Source organism: Ostrinia nubilalis, chromosome 4 (assembly GCF_963855985.1).
Source record: "Ostrinia nubilalis chromosome 4, ilOstNubi1.1, whole genome shotgun sequence".
Lineage (NCBI taxonomy): Eukaryota > Metazoa > Arthropoda > Insecta > Lepidoptera > Crambidae > Ostrinia > Ostrinia nubilalis.
The window spans coordinates 13,854,463-13,880,052 of NC_087091.1; the positions used below are offsets into that span (position 1 = coordinate 13,854,463).

The 25,590-nt window shown below is 38.3% G+C and overlaps 2 protein-coding genes and 1 long non-coding RNA gene across 3 annotated transcripts in view; 1 reads left to right on the forward strand and 2 right to left on the reverse strand.

Annotated features, from left to right (window-relative positions):
* LOC135071226 (18S rRNA aminocarboxypropyltransferase) overlaps positions 1–25,590 on the forward strand; it is a 100,540-nt gene that overhangs the window by 43,167 nt on the left and 31,783 nt on the right. The window lies entirely within an intron of this gene.
* LOC135071534 (uncharacterized) lies at positions 2,478–3,472 on the reverse strand. The gene is made up of 2 exons (XR_010257274.1): positions 3,323–3,472; positions 2,478–3,214 (listed from the first exon to the last, which is right to left on the reverse strand). It is a non-coding gene; the product is annotated as an uncharacterized LOC135071534 (long non-coding RNA).
* LOC135071227 (calcyphosin-like protein) lies at positions 4,102–25,263 on the reverse strand. The gene is made up of 7 exons (XM_063965010.1): positions 24,880–25,263; positions 16,604–16,757; positions 14,829–14,925; positions 7,264–7,344; positions 6,627–6,751; positions 5,735–5,819; positions 4,102–5,293 (listed from the first exon to the last, which is right to left on the reverse strand). Exons 1-7 carry the CDS (start codon positions 24,923–24,925, stop codon positions 5,192–5,194), a joined length of 690 nt encoding a protein of 229 aa, XP_063821080.1. The 5' UTR covers positions 24,926–25,263; the 3' UTR covers positions 4,102–5,191.

Genomic DNA, 25,590 nt, shown 5'->3' on the forward strand with positions numbered 1-25,590 from the left:
TTATCAATTCCGAATCTCTTAAGCATATCTTCAATCCAGAACGTGTAAAAGAGAATCAGAACAACAGCCACTATAAATATAATCAACAACAAGTAGCCACAACTAGCTGAGTCGTTGTAATGGTAACATGGTCCTGTATTGCACATATTTGCGCAAAAGCATCTCTTTGAGCATAAAAACACAAGATAGACAGGTATTATGGAGAGCACGTGGCAGCATGTGGAAACATAGCTGTGAACAGTGTGAATTATCATCCTGGCGATGTCTTCTAAGGCTAATAATACAGTCATAAGTATTCGCGTCATCATTTGGAAGATACATATCACAGGCATCAAAAGTGCGATACACATGGTTAGAGGTACAGTGTAGAGTTCCTTTGGTGAAAATTGACTAACAACAAGTACCTACTTGTTACATTTATCTAAGAAACTAGTGGAAACCACAACGCACTGCTTGCTGCTTGCTAAAGGTTTTTAAAGGTTTGAGCATAAGAATACATTTAAGTATTTTATCATCTAAAATACTTGACTAAGGATATTTTTTGTACACGTTTTTCATAATTTTTATTAATGTTTTCACGTTTTAAAATTTTTCATTATATTTTTGTCAGTACCTACTGACATATTTTACTTATATAAAATATCTTTGACTGTCTTTGACAATCACACGTTCATTTTCATATTTTTCAAACGTGGATTTCTAGCTTTGATATTATCTTTATCAGCTTTCTTCTCATTTATTGATTTATCCTTGAATACCATATAAATTGGCAAAAGGCAAACTTAATGCCATAAGATATTCTATACCACATTGCTGTACCAGATAAACTTCTTGATACTTACATATTCTATCTAAAACGCTTTTCAAAATCTATAAAGGCCTTATCATCAATGTTGATGCTACAAGGCGTTTTACGGATAAGCATGTGGTACTATTATAGCCTGACCAGGAACATAAAAACCCTGGCATAGAGGCGCGTCAATTGCATTTGATAGTGCAACACTGAGTACAGTCGTACCTGTGTTAAATTAATAGGCTAACTTTATGTATCAGGATTCAGGATTACGGGCTAATTTGATATTTTCATAAATTAACGAAAAAATATTATTGTAGGTAACCTGGTTTAAATAAATTAAATGAAACCATCAATCGAGTTAGTAGGATTTATTTTAATATTCATCAATAATCAAATTCAGAACTTGAATATTCAACTGCAATGTCTGCTCATGAACGCTTCAAACTCGGTACTTCTTTCCCAATTCCATAAAATTCAACACTTAGAAAGTGACAAAAAACTTTAAAATATAGTTCCAAAATACTGAACTGTCCTATCGATGACATTGACAGCGGGGCGCCACCGTCAATACCGAATCGCTGGTTCCGATTTTTGCCATGTTGGAAACCATAAAGTTGAACGATGGTAGCGCCCCCCTGTCATTGAGTTTGGCGGGACAGTTCAGCGTGGGTCATCTATATGTAGTTGAAACAAACCACAGCTAATTTTCATTTTTTTTTTTTTTTTTTTTTTAGTGGCAACCAAACCTCTCTGGGAGGTTTATTTCTGCCAATGTCGAGTGAAAAATAATTGACATAGTTATCAATAGAACGTGGTGTTTCAGTTCTATTGATTTTTCATGGATTCCGTGGAGTTAAGTATGCCCGTAAGCAGGTTTCGAGACGCCACCGGGTCCAAAGCGGGTTGTTCATACGACAACCCACTCGACACTCGATGCGTGCTCAAATTCGAAGTATTTCAATGTTTTTTATAATTTATCACTTCACTGCACTTTAGAACACAAAATAACACCAAATTTGTACACTAAAGTCTATTAAATAATAAATTGAAACCATTAAAACAGATCGACCATGCTTCCCGTTCAACTACCCTCCACGGAATCCCGCTAATTTTCATAGTGGACTGTACTATACGATAAACATGTCAGTCAATTTGACAACCTTTGTCGAAAACATTATTCAATGAAAATATTGTCCGAACACTTAGTATTTCTCTTCGACAAATACTTTAACACATTGTGAATCACTTTTCTTTCACGACTATAAAAATATTTTAGCAATTTAATTCACAAAATCAATTGCGCACATTTAAAATAAAGTTTGTTTACACTTTGACAGCAATAGACTGACATGCAAGGTGACATGTCAATGAAGTTTTCAGTTACTGTTGCCATTAAAAGAAATTAGTACCATTAGATTTCCGCAACATGGCGAGGGTTTTTATGTTCCTGGTCAGGCTATACTTATTTTGTGGCATGGCCTACTCATAAACACTCATAAATTCCTTTGATCATATACAATAGTAGTCTTTGCTTTGATCCAAATCACACTCCGGTTAGGTATGTTCTTTTCTCAGTTCTTTTTAGAAATTAAGGATTTTGTGACTGTTTACCAGTGAGAGCAAATCTTTTGTAAAGCAAAACGTTTGTACATACTTACTTATTTGTAATAGTAAACGACCATTATGATTCAAAAATTTATTACAAAACGAAATCAAGACGGAATCATATCAAATAATACGCCACATTAGTAGTCAATTTGCGATTGCGTGCATTAATTTTCTTTTTCTTATCATCATGACGCCTGTTATATGGTTGCCACAATTGAGGCTTGGAGCTGGTCGTTACGAGGTCTGTTTGGGTCTCCTGTTGCTGAACTATCACCGTCCTTGTTGTGTCATCGGCGAGCTTAGACATATCATCAAAAGGTGTAGTCATAGTAGTGGTGGACGTCAGGTCGTAATCGGTGTCAAGAGATTCAGTGTCATTTCTGGAGCATTCTGTTATGTCTCCAGGGGTGGGGACGAATCTGGCAGCGGCTGGTGGCCGGGCTTTCGCGTAGCCCAGACTGTAGAATATCTTATCGAGGACTCCAGTAGCTCGGAAGATAAAGAATAAGATGACGAAAGCGAGGGCAGACATGAGACAGTCACAAGTTCCCCCGCGGTTCACGGGGCAGGGTCCACCGCCGCCGCACATGAAACATTTGAGCCTCGCAGTCAGAAGGAACACGATACATATCGGAATCAGCGACACCATTTGTAACACGAACGATATGAAGTTGTACAGCGTCTGCAGAAGCATTCTGATTACGTTCTCGATCATCAGAATTACGGTCATAAAGACCCTCACCAGCATCTGTATTCCGCATATTGCGGTTTGCAAGACCGCGTGTACCGTTCGACACATCTTGGTTTATTCTGAAAAACAGAAATAGCTGATCACTTTGGGGTGCTTTCAGGCAAACTACTTTGATGAAGCGTTTTGCCGTTAAATCAGCATGATACAAGAAGAAAGGTTTGTCTTACGTGTCACTTCATTCGGCGAGATGAGATAAAAATGATTCTGTCTATCGTTCATTTATATGTGGTATATCGTCGCATCAATAAATAAATTACAAAAACAGTCTTAGAAAATAAGTTGCACAAAATGACAAAAAAACAAAAATGGCTGGATGACATATTATTATTTCATGTTGATCTCGTCGAAGAAGAAAGGTTTTATGCTTGAAAGATTGTTAACATTTTTTGTCTCGTGAAGATAAGGCTGATATAGTTCCAAAATACTGGACTGTCCTGTCGATGACATTGACAGTGGGGCGCCACCGTCAATACCGAATCGCTGGTTCAGATTTTTGCCATGTTGCAAACCATATAGTTGAACGATAGTAGCGCCCCCCTGTCATTGAGTTTGGTGGGACAGTTCAGCGTGGGTCATCTATACACGGGTACTCGTGTCGTGGGACACGTGCAAATCGGCACTTAGGTAGTTTTTCCATAGCCCCTTCTTTATTTCTGCCGAACTATACAAATTTTTTTGATAATTTTTGCGATTTAAGTTTTTTCCTAATCTGAAAAAAAAATATAATCTCACTGAATTTCGATGAAACAAAAACAAGCTCCCGCTGGAACCTAGGAACCTACACTCAGTGTACTACATATTACAAAATGCCCGTTTTCACCATCAAACCCTCTTTTTAAGTGACCCCTATTGCCCCTATGAAGACCACGGGAGACCATAGGTACCTACTCGTATATTAATGTAATTTTATACCTCTTGCTTTATAGTAGTAAATTAAACTCAAATATTACCACCAACAAACATTTAATTCAAATTAATGTCATTAGCACTCAATTAAAAATTAAATAAAGTGTTTTTGCTAATCAATATAAGCTATGTTGCGTACATTTAAAGTCAAATAGGAGCTGAAAACTCCTATTATTTTAAAAAGCTGGCTAAGCTAGTTAACATTAAGGTACTTAAAGTACCTACATAAAATTAAGAATAATTTATAATCAGATCCACACACAAGGGAAAGAAAAAATGCTAAATTACAATTATCATTATTATTATTATTAGAGAAATGTAGCAGACTCGCGGTTTTAATATGTTTTAAGACTGGCATCTATAATGTTGTACAGGGTTTCTTCTTTATGCGATGGGTATGCTCTTGATAACAATGCCACCCAAGGGGTACAGAATAAGATACGTTCTAGAAGATGCGAGTTTGCCCAGAAAATTTGTCCCCTCTTTACAACATGTGTGAACGAAACACGAAAAAGACGTAATTGGTTGACTTCCCTGGCGCTTTTTGTTTAATAAGTTGGGTATTAAATAAGATACGATTAGTTTCTGCCAGGGTAATCAACGTAATACGTTCTTTTCTAGTATCTAGATACCGTATTTGCGGGTTACTTTTAGCCCTAGAGGGTAACTTTGGCTCTAAACAAAAGAGGATAAAAGCCAAAAGGTAGTTTCCCACCCACCTCATCATAGCAATGTCGATAAACGACAAGGCTATGTTAGAGCGTTACTTACGCCTATTTATTTTTAGTTAATTGCAACATAGTTTGCTCAATCACAATACTTTTTTGTTGAGCCAAAGTTGCCCTCTAGGGCTAAAGTAACTCGCATCTACGGTACTTAACACCGCTTCCACATTAGGGCGTCAGAAGCGCTGCGGCAGCGGTGTTTCTAACACGCTTCTATTAGGTCGACTTGTAACTAACTATAAAATCTAGTATGAAATTATCGGCAGCACGTCTGTCGCGCCTTTGCAGCGCTGCTAAAGTCGCCTAAAAAAGATTTAAGAAGTAAATAAAATTGAAGATGCCAGATTAGTGAACTGAACACGCCCATGTTCAAGCGACCGCGTAGCCCGTGATAATAATATGTGTTTACAGCTTGTAGGCCTGACGGATCATCAGGTCGAAGTAGCAGTCGTTGTCTATGGACACGCTGAAGCCGCTGTAGAAGTTCAGGAACTCTTCGCGGGTCACCTGGAAGAGAAGAGCACATCAGACTATACATTTTTGTTGGAACATAGTACCTATTACAACTACATAAGATCCTACAGTGTTGAGCTTGAAGTGCCGTCGTGCCAACGTGGTTTCACAGTTCGCACCTTCGGTAGAACAAGGGCACAATTGCACTTTTTGCAATTTTACAGGAGAGCTATTAATTATTAGCTACACATTTTTAAAGTATTTCTGCATACTTAACTCATTTTTGCAATTTTTGACAATTATGCCCTTGTTCTACCGAAGGTGCGAGTTGTAGTTTTATAGGCTAGTTGGCACGACAGTGACCACAGTCAACTGTTTTTTTTTTGAGCTGCTAAAATGCGATTCTCCTCTAGATTTTGTGAGACGTCACTTTTTAGTTAACTCAATTAATATTGACGTGAAAGTTTCTAAAATCACATTTTATAAATATTTTACCTTTCCATCTATGATCCCGTCCTGTTCAAAGTTCGCGAGGAATCTGCTCATGACCAGGTCTGCAGTTTCTTCACCGCTCATGTATCTGATAATCGAAAATGCTTGTGTTGAAGTAACGATATTACTGCCATAGTAAAAAAAAGGTAATGGTAAACACACCACGAAAGACCAAAGTAATGCAACAGGACCCAGGACAGATTGTCCTGGCGCCGCAAACAAGGAGAGCCGACCCTAAATAAATGAGGATTTGGTTAGGACAAAAAAGAAGTAGCGCCAAATGTAAATATAATAAAGTATTATCTTATCTTATCTTAATGTGCAAGGGTAGGTAGCATACTAGTAGACGATATCGTTATTCTGCATTTGATCCACTTTTTTAAAGCAACTAACTAAAAATCTTATTGAAAACTGGAGAATAAATTCAATTTTTAAGCCAGCCAGAATGACGTCATGTTCTTATACTTAGATAAGTTGTAGTTTAAGTTCTTGCAACTCACGAAGGCGAGTGAGCTTTACTTGTGTGTGTACGTGTACTTGCACATAACGATAGTGTAATGTGTCTCACAACTTTTGAAACAAGAACGGTAGCGAGCTACCGCACAATAATAATGTAACGCTCACTTCGCCTTCGTGAATTGCAACAACTAAGGCCCAGTTTTTTGATTCATAGTTAAAATAACTAATTGTTAAATTTTGCTACTAATGGTTAAAATATTAACAAACTGTAAACTAATGGTTAAAAAATGTACTAAAAGTCAGACTAACCATTGTTTGAAAAACATTTTTTTCTGATATTTAACCACTTGTCATTTGACATCTGTCAAATTTGACTATTGGTTATTTTAACTACTAATCAAAAAACCGGGCCTAAGTATATCTAAACATTGATCACCTCGGATGCGAAGTAACGGCGTAGACCCTGCGGATGTCGTCCACAGAGATGACGCCGTCGCCGGTCTTGTCCAGCTTCTTGAACGCCTGCTCCACGATGGCTCGCCGGGAGTCCGACATGGGGGGCTGGAGACACCAAAGAAATGACAATCTATAAATATAAAAGCGAAAGGTCACCGACTATAACCCACTCATCATGAAATCTCAGAAACTATAACATCTACAAACTTGCAATTTGGCAGGTAGATTCCTTATAGGGTAAGAACGGATTTTACAAAACTCCACCCACTTTAAGGAGGTAAAGCGGAGTCCACGCGTATGAAGTCGCGGGTGGCCGTAGTAGTACAACGTAATATAGAAAATACGACAATATTCTCATCATGGCCGTATAAATTAATGACCTGGAGACTGCAGGAGTACCTACAACCATTTCCCATTTCAGTTCAGATTCCCATTTTCGGTCAGTCATGTCGTCTCTTTCTATAGCAAAGAATCACCATTTGATGAGAGCTAGAGAGAACGGAAATGGGTAGCTGGAACTGCGGTAAGTACTGTACTCACCTACTTAATTAAAACTTTTTTAATAGTGTCAGTAGCACAAATAGGCCAAATAGCAAGAATATAATATTGGTACTTACGCGGATACCACTCAGAAATTCTTCAAGAACAATGTAGCCGGTGTCATCCTTATCGAACCTGGTGAAGAGTTCCATTGCATCCTGAAAAAATATAATCAAGACTATTAAATAATAAGAAAATCTGTTGTTTCTACTCCCAGCTCGGTCATTGATAGGAGGAGGCGTTACTAATTACTTAAATACAATATTTTTACTACTTATTACTCACATCATGCATAGAGATGGATAGATGAATTCGCCTAAGTATTTATTAATTCGTAAGGAAATTTTGTCCCGATGTTTTGTCTAGTGGTCCTACCCTATGGCATCATAGGGCATTCCGTGAAAAATCGTTGTTGTCGTCGAACAACGTCGCTCGCATGTCTCCATCCGTCAAAATCAGTTTTGGGCATTAAAGTACTCTAAAGTAGCTCCTTTAAATAACATAATATAGACTCAATACAAGACTCCTGTAGATAGTCAAAATCCAACTTACGGGTCGGCCCCGGACCTCCATCAGAGCAACGATGATATGAGTCCCGGCGACCACATTACCCTCCGTACCGTCAAACGACGTCGCTGCAACTGTGGTGACTTAATCACTGAAGAATCAAAATTAGACAAATTTATTAACTCGTTGACGTCATGGAAACAAGAAACAGACAGCAAACTGGCCGGTATACTCGACTCTGTGAACGACATTAAGCGACAAAACGCTGAACTTCTCGCTTCTAACGCCGAAATTGAAAAATCAATTGATTTCTTATCACAAAAATATGACGATTTAAGCTCTCAGTTCAATACCTACCAGGCCAAAACAAAGGCTTTCGACGGCCGGCTGTCGGGTGTGGAGGACAGAACTGAAGAGATCGAGCGTTTCTCACGAGCTAGCTCGTTAGAAATCCGTAACCTCCCGCTTAAGAGGTCCCTTCCACAAGACGACCTCCTCCGTGTCTCCACCCGTATCTTTACTGAACTGTCCGTGGAAGTTTTACAATCTGATGTCTACGACATTCGCTGCCTTCCTGCCAAGCAAGATAGCAAAACCATCCTCATCACGCTTAACTCGGTCATCCTGAAAAACCGACTATTGAAAGCCTTCAGACATTATAACCGATCTGGCTCAGGAAAAAGGCTGAACTCATCCGTTCTAGGACCCGAATTTCCGCTACAAAACATCTTCATTTCGGAAAACCTTACCGCCCATGCCCGCAGACTTTTTTACTTGGGCCGTGAGTTTGCCAAGGCGGAGAATTACCAACACTGCTGGACGGCAAATGGAAAAGTCCTCCTGCGCAAAGAAGATAATGCCAAATTTATAGTCCTCTCTAATGAAGCCCAATTAACTGAACTCAGGTCAAAAAACTAACTTTAGACGTCTGCTACTTTATAATTGTTTCTGCCTTACTCGCTATTATTTGTGTTTATTATCACAAATTTTGTTTCATATTTACAATATTAAGTTTCAATAAAACCTGTATACTCAACAACACACTTCTCATCCTCAACTCACAATACTCACCTCAACTCATTTTTCTAACCCGCTGCCCTACACTACTTACTTATTCGATTAGCATATCGCATCCTCTTTCATACACTCGACTACTTCCACTAGTAAAAAATATCGACCTTTATTTGTTTACCAGTTCTGATCCAATCATAAATAGCTCACACGTTAATTACTTATCTAAAAACAAAAAAACAATATATAACCAAAGCGATGTAACGATTACTTTTTGCTATTTGAGCTTATATACATATTTTTATTATATAAATATTACACTAAAGACTCCACAACGTGTGGCCCCGATCCTCGTAACTGCACCTATTATTCTTAACATTAAAATTCAACGGTCAAAATGACTTAATTAACAACATTGATAGTGTTTCTGTTTGTACTGCCTCAACCTGCGACTCCACACAAGTTCACACTTATTTCCCTAAAAACTCATCAAATAAGAAGACGCTCAAAATACTATCCCAAAACATACGTAGCATATCAGCCAACATAAATAGTTTTTACACATTACTTAGTAACCTAGATATTGATTTGGATTTCATTATATTAACTGAGTGCTGGCTTTTAAGTAATCCCCCTATTCCTAACCTCGATGGTTTCTCGTTCTACTCCTCTTCGAACCCTGTAAACCAAAACGATGGTGTTATTGTCTACTACAATAATGTAATACCTCGAGTCACAATATCGGAGCCCAACATAGCAGATGCCAGCTGTCTTTTAATTACTATAAACGACGAAACGGCGATTTTAGCTATCTACCGTCCGTGTGCATTCCGAAGCGCCCAAAATTTTATACTTTCCCTAGACCCGATTTTACTGCCACTTAAATCATATAAAAATATAATTGTCATGGGCGATATTAACATCAACTTGATCTCATCACCCAAGTCAGACCCTGACTCTGAGGATTACCTTAACGCACTTGCCTTTCACGGTCTCCTTCCAGGTCACACCTTACCGACCCGCAGTTCTGCCTGTCTTGATCATGCCATTCTCAAAACTTCGTCACCTGCCCAGTGTTTGGTTATCCAGTCCACTGTAACTGATCATGATGCAGTCCTTCTCGCTATTCAGTCCAAAATCGGAAACCCTGGCACCATCAAAATTAAAAAAGTTAATTACCCTGAAACTTGTGAATCTATAAAAAACATTGATTTTTCGCCCATTCTTCAGCTTTCTGACCCTAATATTGCTACTAATCTCCTAATATCCAAACTTCAAATTGCTATTGCACAGCACACTCGAGCTCTTACTGTCCCTCGACGTCGTAGAATCCTTAAACCCTGGATCACCCCAGGTCTATTGAGGTGTATCCAAAACAGGGATAACATGCACAAAAGACTCAGAAATGAGCCTAACAATGAAATCCTTCGTAAGACCTATATTCGCTACCGTAACTTTTGTAACTCTTTACTTAAAAAAATCAAAATTGCACATGACAGGAATCTCATTGTTAAGGCGGGTTCTAATAACAAAAGACTATGGAACGCCATCAAAGAAGTTTCTAATATCAAAAAAACAAACTCAAGTTCTACCGACCTCCTTTCTTGTATGCCCACTCCAAATCAAGCTGTTGAGCACGTTAACTCTTTCTTCGCAGGCATTGGTAGGTCCCTCGCCGAAGAAATTCTCTCAAATAATTCCGGTCCTCCCTCCTCTTCTCCTACACCTCCTGTTTCTTCTTCGTCTTCTGCCTGTCAATCTTTCGTTCTCCTGAGTGCCTCTACCGCAGAGGTTGAAACCCTTCTATTATCCCTCAGGGAGGAGTGCGCAGTTGGTTGGGATAATATCCCTACCACCCTCTTGAGGCGCTGTAAAGACCAGCTAGTCCCTCCTATTGCACACATCTGCAACCTCTGCCTTTCCTTAGGTTGCTTTCCGGATGCTTTTAAAAAGGCACTAGTTCACCCAATCTACAAGTCTGGGGATCGAAACCGTGTCAATAACTACCGTCCTATATCGGTTCTGCCAGCCTTGTCGAAAATCTTAGAGCGGTTAATAAACAACAGACTGATCAAATTCATTGAGGAGCGGGATTTCTTGTCTCCTGGTCAACACGGCTTTAGACAGGGTAAATCTACAGCTGATGCGGTTCATGAACTTACCGACCACGTCTCTAGAAATCTGGACAGGGGCAAGAAATGTCTTTCGATCTTCCTAGACCTGGCCAAGGCTTTTGACACGGTTTCCATCCCCATCCTGCTGGCCAAATTGGAGGCGATAGGTGTTAGAGGGAACCAGCTTTCTCTATTCCGCAGTTACTTTACAGGTCGCTCTCAGTCGGTCGTAATAGACGGAAATGTGAGTTCTGAGGTCCCTATAGAGTACGGTGTTCCCCAGGGAAGCATTCTCGGCCCCACGCTTTTCCTGGTGTACATCAACGATCTCTGCTCCCTTCCCATCCCAAACTGTAAAATTATTTCCTTTGCCGATGACACAGCCCTCGTATTTGCAGCCGACTCATGGGGTGACACTTTCCGGCGAGCACAGTCTGGATTTCACCAGGTCTCCTTATGGTTACAAAAAAACCTTCTAACGCTCAACGTAAAAAAAAACCATTATATGACGTTCTCTATTAACAAAATCCCAACAAATACCCTTAGTGGTCTTCGATTAATTGCCCATACTCACCCCCTTCTATCTGACCTACCTTGTAACTGTTCACCACTGTCTTCGACTGATGAAATTAAATATCTAGGCATAACTATAGATTCGAGACTAACTTTTAAATCCCATATCGTAGCTACAGCCGGGAGACTCCGCAAGCTTATGTTTGTCTTTCGTAGGCTTCGCCACGTAGCAGACCCCAGCCTTGTCAGGACAGTCTATGTAGCCCTCTGCCAGTCACTTTTGATTTATTGCATAACCTCTTGGGGAGGTGCCTGCAGGACTGTCCTGATAAAGCTGGAACGAGCTCAAAGGGCCATCCTTAAAATTTGCACCTTCAAACCGCTGCTTTTCCCTACGTATGAGCTCTTCCAATACTGCCAAGTTTTAACCGTCCGCCAACTCTTCATCTTGTATATTGTCTTAAAACAACACCATCTAGCAAATTTCGATCCCTCTGTTGTCCGACGTAATCACCTGGTAGTTCCCTCTTCTTCCTTTAAAACTTACTTCTCTCATCGCTTCTACTGTTTCTTGGGTCCTTTTTTGTATAATGCTCTTCACCATAATTTAGATCTTCACTCCTTGCCCAAATTTCATTGTAAGTACAAGGTAGGGTTTCTGTTCGAGCTTTCTCGAACTCGAGAAAACTCGAGAAATTTGGCTTCATTCGAGACGAGAAAAAAATTACCGGAGCTCGAGAATTCTCGAGTTTCGATTTTGAAGTTTTAATATTCTTGAAAGCCTATTTTCTTAGATAAAAGTAAGTTTTCAAATAGGTATTTAATAGGTAAACGTTGCTTTTAGACTGGCCTAGTCCTTTCCTTTTTTAACTGATTTGATTTGCAAGTAATGATCTCAATCGAACCTAAGTAATTGGTACTATGCGAGTGCGAGTATGCTATATTTATTATGTATGTTTATCTCTGTCTGATTTAAAGACTGAAAAATTTGTTTACTGTCTGTTAGGTTAGGTACTCGTGCCTCCTCGTAAAGTTTATTCAATAGGATAGATGACAAAATTTCAATTATTTGTCCGTCAGACAGATCATTAGAAAATATTAGACTCATATTATTCATCATCTTTCATAACTAAATAATAACAGTGCCACATCGGTTTGAAATAGCGCGTTACGTCACACTTGAGTAGATTTTTTTACTCAAAAGTGACGCCACGGGACACTTCAACTCAATACAATACTGTAACTATTCGATTATGAAAATAATCAAAAAATATGTCTCCAAAATCTCTTTACTGTCTGACGGACTAAATAGAATTTCGATTTCATTACCCAGTCATCATCCCTATTGTAGCTCCAGATTTTTATTGTTACTTATCCTTAAAGTACACGCGACTTTATGACTTTTGTTATGATTATTAGTAAATTATGAAAGAAGATTTTATTTTTTGTTTCTTTCCTTACCAAAATAAGTGGTACTAAATTCTAATATTGATTGTTGTGCAATAAAATTAGGTATATTAGATTAAAAAACCTGTGTTTTTATTAAATTTCAACCGATTTCGAAAGTTTTCATGAAAAGACTCGAGACCCGAGAAAACTCGAGACTTTGGCCTCGAGAATTCTCGAAACTCGAGAAAAAAAATAGGTCGAGAAATCAGAAACCCTAGTACAAGGTCTCAAATTACTTGCAATCCTTGACGTATGCTGAAACGGAAAACCTGCTTCAACCAATTAGGTAACTTTAATACGGGCAGATGGTTCATTACTAACACACACGCACACTCACTCACGTACACCTACACTCACATACACTCACACTTACATACACCTACACTCACATACACTCTCACTCTCATTACACTCACTCTCACATCACTTACACTTCACCTTTTACACACTCTCTTTCAATACTCGTCTAGTTTTTGTCTAGTTTTAAAATAACTTTAATAAATTCTATGTGCTCCGGCCATTATCGAGAGAGGAGAGTACTGGCGCTCTGTAGTACAGGCTTCTCGCCTAGTTCAGACTCCAGTTCTCTCACAATCTTACCCTGTTCAATTAGTACATAGCAATTTGTGTTTCACTGTAATAATGGATTGTGAAAGAAAGAAATAAATGCTTTTTATTATTATTTATTATTATTATAATATTGATTTTTCAAAATTCATAAACATATCGAAGCTACAGAATCAAACACCGACTGATGTGATTATTCTAACTCAGTAGCACCACAGAATAATAATAAGTACTACGTACAGAAGTTTTACTTCGCGAAGGTATTTAAAAAAATGTATGCTCAATGTCATTAACAATATGGTGTATAACCCTAATTTAGCTTGTCTCAAGAGTCAAGCAAGTTTGTCAGAAGTTTTGTTGACAAACGTCAGTGATCGGTACTGCGCCGAAGCTATAGGGCTGACTTCGGTAAAATGATGTGACGTGAGGTGCCAATCTGCAGAAAATGGCGGAGGAAATACATGATTTAGCATGAATTATCATGAATAATATTAACTACTTATTTACCTCTCAGTGTCTTCAGGCAACTTAAAAAAGTACATTCTGTGTTTTTATTATTATTTAGGCAGTTAAATACTGCACAGTATTTAGTACACCATTTTCTTTATTTTTTTCCATCATACACAAGAATACGCGTGCGTGAGTCAATGTTCGCTCGTATGTGAGGCCTTGTCGAATAGTACTCTTGTAGGGGGCAATCGTGCGTGTTTTGTTTTCGATGTAAACTCGCGGAGATGAACAGGCCTGGTAGCACGTCTCTGAAGTGTTCTTTTTATCAACCGATCGTCGTCGATTTGTCGTTGTTCGACGACGACGATGTAATGGACTTGTTATTTAGGGTCAGAATAGGGTAAATCGTACACATAAACCGTAAACGCAGGTAGCGATCGATACATACCAATATTTGTGGATGTGGCAGATGTTCGGTCCCGCAAGCGAAATTCGCAAATAGACGTTAAATAAAACTTACCTTATAATGTTGACGTGAACTACGGGTAGGTACTGTGTAAATCCAGACTTTCACAAAATAGTGCAAGTAGTGCTTAAATAAAACCGACCTTATGAACTCAATGGCGACATAGCTGTGGCTGCACAGAATACCTAGAGTGGGGCTGCCTTATGTCCCGACTCACACCGGGACATGTCCCAAACAAATCTGTAGAAGTCCCGGTCTGTAAGCAAATGTCCGCTCAGTGATATAATAATAAAATTACAGTACAATTCAATGTAATATTATTTTACCATCTAAACTTCTACTTGATTTACGTCCAAGAGATGATATCAGATCAGACGGTTTACTGTTCACTGTTTTATTATGTTCAGTTAAGGGTGCAGAATTATAGGGAGAATTGAAACGTCTGTTACCATCTAAATGCTTTGAAATCACAAACCAAATCTTCTTGGCGTTCTGAAAGTTTGTCCTTACCTAGAGAGAGCAAAATTCAGTGCAGGCCAAACCCAAAAAACGTGTCGAATTATACCTCGTCACTAAAATCTAGCCCAGTTTCCTTGATGCTCTCCACAAACTCGTCTCTGTTAAGTCTCTTGTTGCCTTGAATCTCCATTCTCCGGAAGGCTCTGAAAAAAAAAACAACCACATTAATCATAAATTAAATTAATTCACATTATTTACAGCTCATTCAAAATACAACCTTCATCCGTGGCACCGCTTTGGTTGATGTCACGTCGCAGGTAAATTGTAAATACGGAAAATTTACGGCGTGCAAAAAGACAATTTAGTACCTAATCACGCAAGCATTATCAAATCAACTGATTAGGTACACATCAAACGTTGCTTAACACACCCTAAATGAGAAAATTAATGATTGTGACGCAATGCCAAAATCCCTTAGGGGTCATCCATAAAGTACGTCACACGTAAAGAGGGGGGCAGGGGGTTGACAAAGTGTGACATGGTGTGACAAGGGGTGGGAGGGGTCCTAAGTTTCGTGACATCACATTTCAATTGTTTCAAATATTTGATATAATGTTGATTTCATATAAAAAAATACTTAATTTAAATAGAAATAAAACTAATTTCGGAACTGCTGTTAATTTAATAATTTTTCGATGTGAAATTGCAAAACATGTGACGTCACACTAGGGAGGGGGGGGTCTCAGAAATGTGACCACCTGTGACAAGGACGGAGGGGGGGTCAAAAAATCATTTAATTCGTGTGACGTACTTTATGGATGGCCCCTTAGTAGCAGCGTGAGAGAAAGGGCGCGCAGCTTTTCCAAAGAGTCGATAGACAGTTAATGGCGAATTGAGCAGAAATTATCCAGTACCTAGATACCATGATGTCACCGATTCTTTAACGCCCGTATTCACAAACGATGCTTGCTTAAGTGAAGCAGCAAATCGAACGCACACATTGAATAGAGCTTTGTGATGGGTTCGTGTGTGACCCTGTACGTCCACGTGCACTGTGAGACCTCATAGTAATGTTTGTGAATACAGGCGTAAGTGTCTATTTTAATGTTATTTTTAAGTTTTTGCAACGCCTTCACTGGGCGTCACATGTACAATATTATGTTCTTGTCAACCCTTACCCATGTGACATGCAATAAATAATTTGAATTTAAGTGTAGTTGGCCAATTTAAGAGCGTTTCAAGCAGTATCCAATGAATCCAATGGCAAGAATGTCGTCTGCTAGTGCCACCTGACCTCAGACCTACCTAGCCAGCGTCATGCTACTGCTACTTCTAAGTGTAGTTGGCCAATTTAAGAGCGTTTCAAGCACTATCCAACAAGCGCGGATCCAGCCCTGAATAAAGGTTGTGGGCACAGCCACCAAAAATTAGCCAAGTGAGAGTTCAAAGAGTTGGATACATGATACATGCCTATCGATCTTATCAATAGATTTATTAGATCATAATTTAAAACAAGCAAATTAGGGTTATGGGCATGCCCACAGTGCCCACCACGGTGGATCCGCGCCTGCTATCCAATGATTCCAATGGCGAGAATGACGTCTGCTAGTGCCACCTGACCTCAGACCTACCTAGCCAGCGCCATGCTACTGCTACTTCTAAGTGTAGTTGGCTAATTTAAGAGCGTTTCTAGCAATATCCAATGATTCAAATTGCTGGAATGACGTCTGCTAGTGCCACCTGACCTCAGACCTACCAAGCCAGTGCCATGCTACTGCTACTTCTAAGTGTAGCTGGCTAATTTAAAAGCGTTTCAAGCAGTATCCAATGATTCCAATGGCAAGTATGACGTCTGCTAGTGCCACCTGACCTCAAACCTACCTAGCCAGCGCCATGATGCCAGCAGCGCCGTGTGAGAGGCACAGCAGCCGCAGCTTCTCCAGCGGGTCGGTGGCCGAGTCCAGGGCTCTGGAGCAGCGGTTCATGAGCTCCTCCTCCTCCCGGAAGGTCGTCGACATCGGCCTGTGCCATGCAACTGCGGATAGGATGAAATAATCTTAAGGATCTATAATATTTGATTCAAACTACTGAGATGGAAATGTCGCCGGCTCTTGTGGTCGCCGCCCCTGCCCTGCCACCAGAATCGTCGCCAATGGATCAATGATTATGAGCAAGTGTAGTTTTGTAGGGATGTTTTGAATAATATACGGTCAGGTCATGCATACTAATGTTTATCATACATAGGTAGGTAACATACATTACGAATTTAAAAAAAAATCTCTATCCTATCCTTATCCTATCTGTATCCTATTAAATTTATAAATGCGTAAGTTTGTGAAGTTTGTGAGGATGGATTGTATAGATGATGTTATCTATGTTTGTTATTCTTTCACGCAAAAGCTACTGGACGGATTTTTACAAAACTTTACAGTAGTAAGTATTATTGTTTATACATCATAACATAATGGCTATTTTGATAATAAGTTACGACATTATTCTATTTTGGTTTAATGGACCTAAATTCGTTCAGTGCCCACCTAATTGAGACGAACATAAAAATAACAAACAAGACCCACCTTCCAACAATTCCAAGACAAACAATAACATATTATGACTCGACTGAAGGTCACATTCATTGTACCTAGTTTCAGACTAATCTAGATTCCGTCGAGACGTCGATACGTTCTGTCTGGGTTATTAGGGCAGGGCATGCGCAATGGGCCGGTCCAATTCCCTCAGGAACATAGCCTAGCCCTTTTCTAATCGCAAGTAACTTCATTCCTATTTCCTCCATCATAAAGAAAAAACATTTTTTATGATAACTACATTAAGCCCTCAATTTCTATCCCATCAAAAACAATACTTGTCAAGAAAACCAAGTCTCGCAACTCAGTTGTTCTACGGTAAAAAGTTGTGAGATCCATGTAATACCAAGTCCAGGCCAGGAAATCTTTAACGTTTTACATAAATTATTGACTTGGCCATCGCACTAAATAATTTAATTTACACGGCCAAGTCAATATATTTATGTAAAACGTTAATGATTTCCTGGCCTGGACTTGGTATTACATGGATCTCACAACTTTTTACCGTAGAACAACTGAGTTACGAGACTTGGTTTTTGTGACAAGTATTGTTTTTGATGGGATTTCATTTCTTTTTGTATTTTGTAGACAGCAGTTATGTATCTAGAAAACTGGACCGCAATTTAAAAATTTTACTCGACTTGGCGGGGACACTACCGTGCGCCTTTATATTTATATGGTATTACAAAGTTATTTGAGTAAGTTTAAGTAAGTAGTTAAAAATTTATAAAACTGGACCGAAATTGAAAAATTTTGCTTGACTTAGCGGTTGCACTACCGTGCCCCCAAATATTTTAGTTTTTCCTTGATTCATACACCAAACACTACTTATATTCCAAATTTGAAGCTTCTAGGTCTGCTAGAAGTGCCTTAGAATTTTGATGATCGGTGAGTCAGTCAGTCAGTCAGTCAGTCAGTGAGTGACAAAATTAAGAAACTTTGACCCGTTATAATTCTTAAACTACTGGTTCAAATTGAATGAAATTTGAAATATACCGTGTCTTTACAATGCCTGCATGGATACTGAAAATTCAGTCTTCTAGTTTTATCCACAACGATGATACAGGGGGTCGAAAATGGCCTGAATTGCTTCGAGAAAAGGATGGTACGGCCGTGCCGCTTTTTGGCTCGACTTGGTGGGGGCACTACCGTGCCCCCAGATCCGGTCTTCCGTATCTACCAGAAGGCTAAAAAAATACTATATGTACCTAGTTGATGCAACTTTCTTCTTTTTTTTTACAAATCCTACAAAATAAAAATGGACATCAATCTTTTTACTCGAAATCTATGGAGTTATTGAAAGGCAGGTGCCTATTGCATAGATATCAACGACAATCAACGTTACAACAATAACTAATGTTGTCAAGGCAGCCCTTTCGAACGAAACATTAGCCTACCTACATAATGCATAAGTACACGCAATATTGAATTTGACTAGCTAGCTCAAAAGTTCGCCTTGGTTATGTTACCTAGCCAGTAACAAATAAACCTAGATGTCGATACATCTTGGGAGGATCATAGGATAGGACATGCGCATTGCATCGATCCCATTCCACAATACCAATTTCAAGTGACCAACAATGGATTTTTTTTAACACTTCAATAAAACCTCTTTTCCCACTAGTACTTAAGGTAGATAATATTTTTAAAAACTGTTCTTACTTTTGTGCTTTAGCTTTAGTTTTACAAAAAACCTATTTAATCTAAGCTTATCTATCGAATTTAATATTACCAGTGGTTGCTATACCAGTAAATCCGTAATGGCTAAGTTGTCGTGTGAGAACGAGTAATCAATTATGTAGGTAGGTATTCATTCCTCAATTGCTACTTAATAATGGATAGATTACTACTTCACCATCATAGATAGTCTTTCGGAGGCCGCCCTTCTCATTAATTTTCCATTTGCTAGCGCATGCAAGCTCAGGCTCCCTAAAATATTATAATGATTAACCCCAGTTAACCCCCTTGCTAATAAAAAATATACGCTCGTTGAAGTGTTTTAAAGTGACGTTTAGTATGGAAATGTAATTTTAAAACAGTGTTCAACAACTGTGTAACTTTTTATTAGTAAGGAGGGTAAATGATTAAATTCCAATGAGTCAGCTTACTCATTGTAAACAAACTGCGTCAGAAAACTTCAATAGGTAATACGGACAATGCCCACTGCGCCATTTTACACCTTGACCGTGTAAAAATATTTTTTTGGTAACAATACCACACCTATACGCAGTGCTCATTGCGATCTTTCTTTAGCAGTATTATATTCACGAGTAACTCAATATTTTTTGGTAACAATACCACACCTAACGCGGTGCTCATTGCGATTTTTCGTTAGCCATTTCTTTCCCCACGAGTAACTTTGGGGATGAATGATAAAAACAACGGAAACTCGGTTTCCATTCGAACTCGAATCCGCAATCGAACTTGGAATCTGGGGGCACGGTAGTGCCCCCGCCAAGTCGAGCGCGAAGCAAACACTGCCGTACCATCCTTTACTGGAACCATTTCGCCGCATTTTCAGGCCCCTATTTGAGAACGTCTGGATAAGACCAGAGCGCAGAAATTTTCGTCATCTGATAAGCTATAATCACATACTTAAAATCCAAAATTTCAAGTCTGTAGGTCATTTAGTTCCGAAGTTAAGCGAAAGCAAAGTTTCGCATTTACGACACTCACTCACTCACTCACTGATGATCATCAAAATAGAACTAGTACTTCCCATAAACTCAGAGAGCTGAAAGGACATTGTCAGAAACCGCCTTAGATTCCTGGGCACAGCAGTAAAGTATCAAAATTAATCTCTTACTTTTTGAATACTTAAATATTAATTAGATTGTAACGGACACTTGAGGATTAGAAAATGAAATAATAAAAGTCTTTTATATGTATTCCATAATACTATGACGACATCCGGACATTTTAGGGCGTGGCCTGCTCCATATCCTATGAAGTTCCATAATTTGTGTCGATAAAATCTATGTAAAATCGGCACAAGGCAATGCCGTACTTCATTGTTAGGAATCCATGTAATAGTGATGTTGACTGCGGTCATCATAGACAATAAGATACCGATCTTGTAAATAAAACAATTCGTCCAAATTGCTACAGTATAACTAGATTTTAATTAAAAGTTAAAAATATATTGCACGATACTACAAGAAGCTATCTAATGTGTCCAACTGGTCGAAGGTCATGAATAAAATAAAAAGAATTGTGATCATAACACTGATATAGACAATGACAACAATATGGGATCATCTTTAATATATCTGTAATAGTTTCAAAATCCGATGAAAAATCCAATGCCGCTTAAAGTGAGAGAAATGTCTAAAGTTCTAATAGAATTGAAAGTTTTATTCGCTCAAAATGCTTATAACAATAATTGGTAATACATTTCAAATATTAAGTACCTTTATAATGTATCGATAGAACCAAAATGATGTCCTCTCAGCTTGGAAAGGGAAAACCCAGGATTGGGGGAGCGCTCCAGGCAATTTTCAGAACATTTCATAGGTAGTAGTAAAAAATATTTATTTTATTATTAAAATTGAATATTTTGATATTGATAAAATTGAATATATCTTTCGATTCAAATTCCGAATATTTTTCAATCGATAATAATTATCGAGAATTATTAATAATATTCAATTAAAAGTTGTTCAATCCCTAGTCATGCATAGACTAAGACGGTAACCATGGAGATAGTTAGTTTGGTAAGTCACGTGTTAAATGTCAAGAGTGGAAAGTAAACATAGGATTCATGTTATTTATTTACGTGCAAAATGTAAGTAAGTAAATCATAAAAGTGGAACGCCGAGCTATTTCCAAAACCCGTCCAATATTATAATACAATTTGGCTGCGACAACTACAATACAGAACATCTCCCAAATCGATGTGCATAAAATAATATAATACAATACTAGTAAGTAAGAGGTTATGATAACAATATTGCTATTAATAAGTTTATAGAATTGGTCCGCCAGGAATAATTGTTCTTACATAAAGATTTGTGTCATTTAGAACCTAGAAAGTATTTTTTCGGCACTGTTGATCTAACGGCGAACAATGTATGGAGAACGAACATTGTCCTTTGGTACAGAGTTAGGGTTTAATGGCCACATAAAGGGAAAACTATAAAAACTAGGAAAATCGAAGATCTGGAGTAACACCACATTCATAATCAATACTACTCCGGCACCGTGGTGTTCGCCTGTATCGCTCACCGCTAGATGGCGCTAGTACTAGCAAGCGGTGTCCAAATTTTTTTCCTTTCTAGAGCCCCCCGTCGATTAAGTTGAATGTTGTGTAATTTGCATTTCGTTGATTTCGTTTATTATATTGTAAGGTTCGCTAAGGTTATGTTATTAAAACAATTCTGATTAGTTGTCCATTTTAAAGGTCGTTGAGTTTATTTGTGTTAAATATCGTAAAAAAAATCAATAAAACGACGACGTTAAATAATTTTGCCACTTTCTACAAAAAGAAGTGAAATCCCACCAAAAACATTCTGTAAAAAACTAGCCAAGTCTCGATGGAGCTGCTTGTTTATCTCTAAAAAGTAATGAAATCTAGACAAAGTCGTGCCAAGTCTATGGTTCCTTACTGCAATTTCTTTATTATTATAGTTAATGTTGTGTGACTTGGCCGTTGAACAATCTTTTTAGTATTATTGAAATACGCAGCTTTATTAAACCTACAATTGACTGGTTATTGTTGAATCAACGTTTTCCGAGTGGCAATTTTCCATCGTCAATGGGTAGCGGTTCTGGCGACAGAGTGGTCCAATGGTGTCATGGAGCACCTGGTTTTGTCACCCTTCAACGGCCAAGTCACACAACATTAACTATAATAATAAAGAAATTGCAGTAAGGAACCATAGACTTGGCACGACTTTGTCTAGATTTCATTACTTTTTAGAGATAAACAAGCAGCTCCATCGAGACTTGGCTAGTTTTTTACAGAATGTTTTTGGTGGGATTCAGTTTTGCGAGAAACAATGAAAATAATTCTACCCCTCACAATCGGGACGTCCCACGCCAATCGGGACAACTTGTGGCATGGCATGCCTTTAAGCACTACCCTAGTTTCGTATAATTCAAGAATGTCATGCCTCCCACTAGAACGCAGTGCTTTCAAAAGAAGTGCTTGCGATCCACTGCCTCCTACACTTCGCTTATTTTGCTTCAAGCAACGACCCACGTGTTGAATAGAGCAGCGGTTCCCGAATGGTGGTCCGCGGAACCCTGGGGTTCCGTGGAAAGGCCGCAAGGGTTCCGTAAAAAATATTATCCCACGTTTCGTGACCGACGTTGTTCGCTCGCACCGACTTGTTTACGCACAGGGCGTGCGGGCGGAGTAGTACGGGGGTTCCGCTAGGAAAAGTATAATCAATTAGGGTTCCTTGGTAAAAAAAAAATTGGGAAACCCTGGAATAGAGTATCCTATCGTAAATAGTAAAGTTATTACTTAGTTTACAAACTTCTTTACATGCAACGAATTTATTTCTCTTAAAATTATAGAACTACTTAAAGGAAAAGGCGGCGTCAATTTTCTCACCGTGTGGTCTTATGATGCATGTCATGCATGCAATGTAACGCTCTACGGACTACGGCACTTGCATTCCTAAGACGGTCTAGACTCTAGATTTTAATCGATACATAATAATTTACTTATTTCTTTCAAAAATACCTAACACAAACGATGAATCTCCGCTATCTCTTAGATGTTTCAGTAATAAACCTACCTAATCACCTGACCCACTCTCTACAATCAATGAAAAGGTATTTAGTCGAGTAGGAAGGTGGTACCTACTTAAACATAAATAAAAGAATACTTTCTGACCCCGTATTTTAGTATCATTTTATTTTCACCCCTATATTCATTCAGCACATTGCATCGGTCAAACAAGGTAGGTACCTACTAAAAAGTTGAAAATTTTTCCATGTCTGAACTCCATAAAATGAGGTCAAATTTTTTCTAAGTGTCGGCTCCATACAAAATGCGTTCAAAAATTCGGCTATGTCGGACCCCCTTTGCGACACCCGGCCGGACCCAGATTCGGAATAAGTATTATCCTACGTTACTTAATTATCTTTGAGATAACTAACATTACTAGAGAAAGTAAATAAATCGATCGAAATGTAAGTAAACTTAGATTAATAAAGCCATTTCTGACAAAATACCTATTGATCACGATCATTTAAATTCACTGCAAAATTTAGATGCTGACCGACTGACTGTACCTTCGTAGCTTCGATAGATATGTCACCGTAAGATTACAAACATCGTTCGATTACAATCTATCTCGTGAGATTGTAAACTGTCGAAAAATTGTGAACCGTAACATTATGATTGCAATTTAACGCATTATTTTTCGCTATATTGTAATCTATCGAAGTGAAACAGTAAAATTACAATCTGTCCCGCGTCAAATTGTCAACTGTCCGAAAGATCTTCCTGATTGGTCGGTCTTATTGTAAGAGCGACCAATCACGACCAGCCGTTCTTTGTCCCCACAGAGTTAGAAATGAAATAGAGGTGTTAGTTAAATAAAATAAATACACTTCAAAAATTCTTCAAGTATTTATTTATTATTTAGTAGGTAACAATTATTTTGTATTTAAACATAAAATAAAATTGGAAATATTAAAAAAACACTTTTATAAAAAATATTTTGTCGTGTAACAAAAAATAAAATTAAACACAAAAACGGTTATTTTGTCCTCAAACACGAACTGAAATTGGGAAATTATAAAAAAAAAACTTATAAAAAATCAATCATTTTGTCCTCTAACCTTGAGATTTAATTATGCTGTACTCATCTAACAATTTTATTATACTTTGTATTCTTTGATTTGTCCATTCAAATTTTTTACTATTTTCATTATGCCCACTGTAATATTTTTGTAACTCTATGGTAAATTCGTTCGGATTAACAATACCTGTTTTTTCAGAGGTATTTTGTTGACCAGGCTCAATATCCGACATGGCAAATAGTATTCAATGAGATCACTTAAGTTCACACGCATACAAATATTAAAACACGAAAAATTTATGTAATTTACGTTATTTTCTGAAACTAAACTAGCACTAATTCGTTGGTTTATCACAGATTTTTTTACGTCCACAATAATTTTACATAACTAATTCTATACATAGATATGTTATTTTTAACACGAAATTAATTTATAATCACAAAAACACATAGTTTTCATTTAACAACAAACCAAATAACAAACAAATATGGCGAGTGCCGGGGCGGCGGGGGGCACATAACGTTCAACCAATCAGCGCCTGAGATCACAATTTGACCGCTTCCCATCGATAGATTACAATAAAGCGAAAAATAATGCGTTAAATTGCAATCATATGTTACGGTTCACAATTTTTCGACAGTTTACAATCTCACGAGATAGATTGTAATCAAACGATGTTTATAATCTTACGGTGACAGATACATAAAATTTGTCAAAGATTACATTACTTATCATTAAAAAATTTAATTTAACCGCCGGTTACCTACCAGAATTTGCAACTACAAATAACGAAAATAACAATGGAAAAATACTCACTGTTCGAAGACGTTTTAGCCTTTCCAAGATACATGTCGTCCACCATAATAAAGTTTTCACAATAAATGTTCCGTCAATCAAATACAATAACACACGTTCGTCGTTTGTCAATTGACAACTGACTGTCAATTTTTGGCAGTGGAAGGACGTGTTTGGGTCGCGAAATACAGCAACCGACTGATATGAAAGCCGGCCGGCACTGCGGCAAAGCCGGCAGACTATAGTTCCAAAATACTGAACTGTCCTATCCATGACATTGACAGCGGGGCGCCACCGTCAATACCGGATCGCTGGTTCCGATTTTTGCCATGTTGGAAACCATATAGTTGAACGATGGTAGCGCCCCCCTGTCATTGAGTTTGGCGGGACAGTTCATCGTGGGTCATCTATACGCAGTTGTCTGCCCAACTGAACTTGAAAAGTCAATGCACCCTTGTCTAAAGTGATGTGTGATATCTAATCCAGAAGGAATTTGTATTTTTATGTAAGATTCAGTCTTCTAAAACCAATACACAAGCTAAGAACGCTAAGAACAATAATTTACCTAACAATAAAAAAATGTTCTAGAACAGTCTCGAACGTCCTCGAACATTCGAAAAGAAATAGAACTTTCTAGAAGCGGGGAGGGGCCATTCGCCCTTCGATAGCAACCAAAGGACGATTACCGCGCCATTATTACGTATTTTCGTTACGTCAGATGCGTCGCTCGTG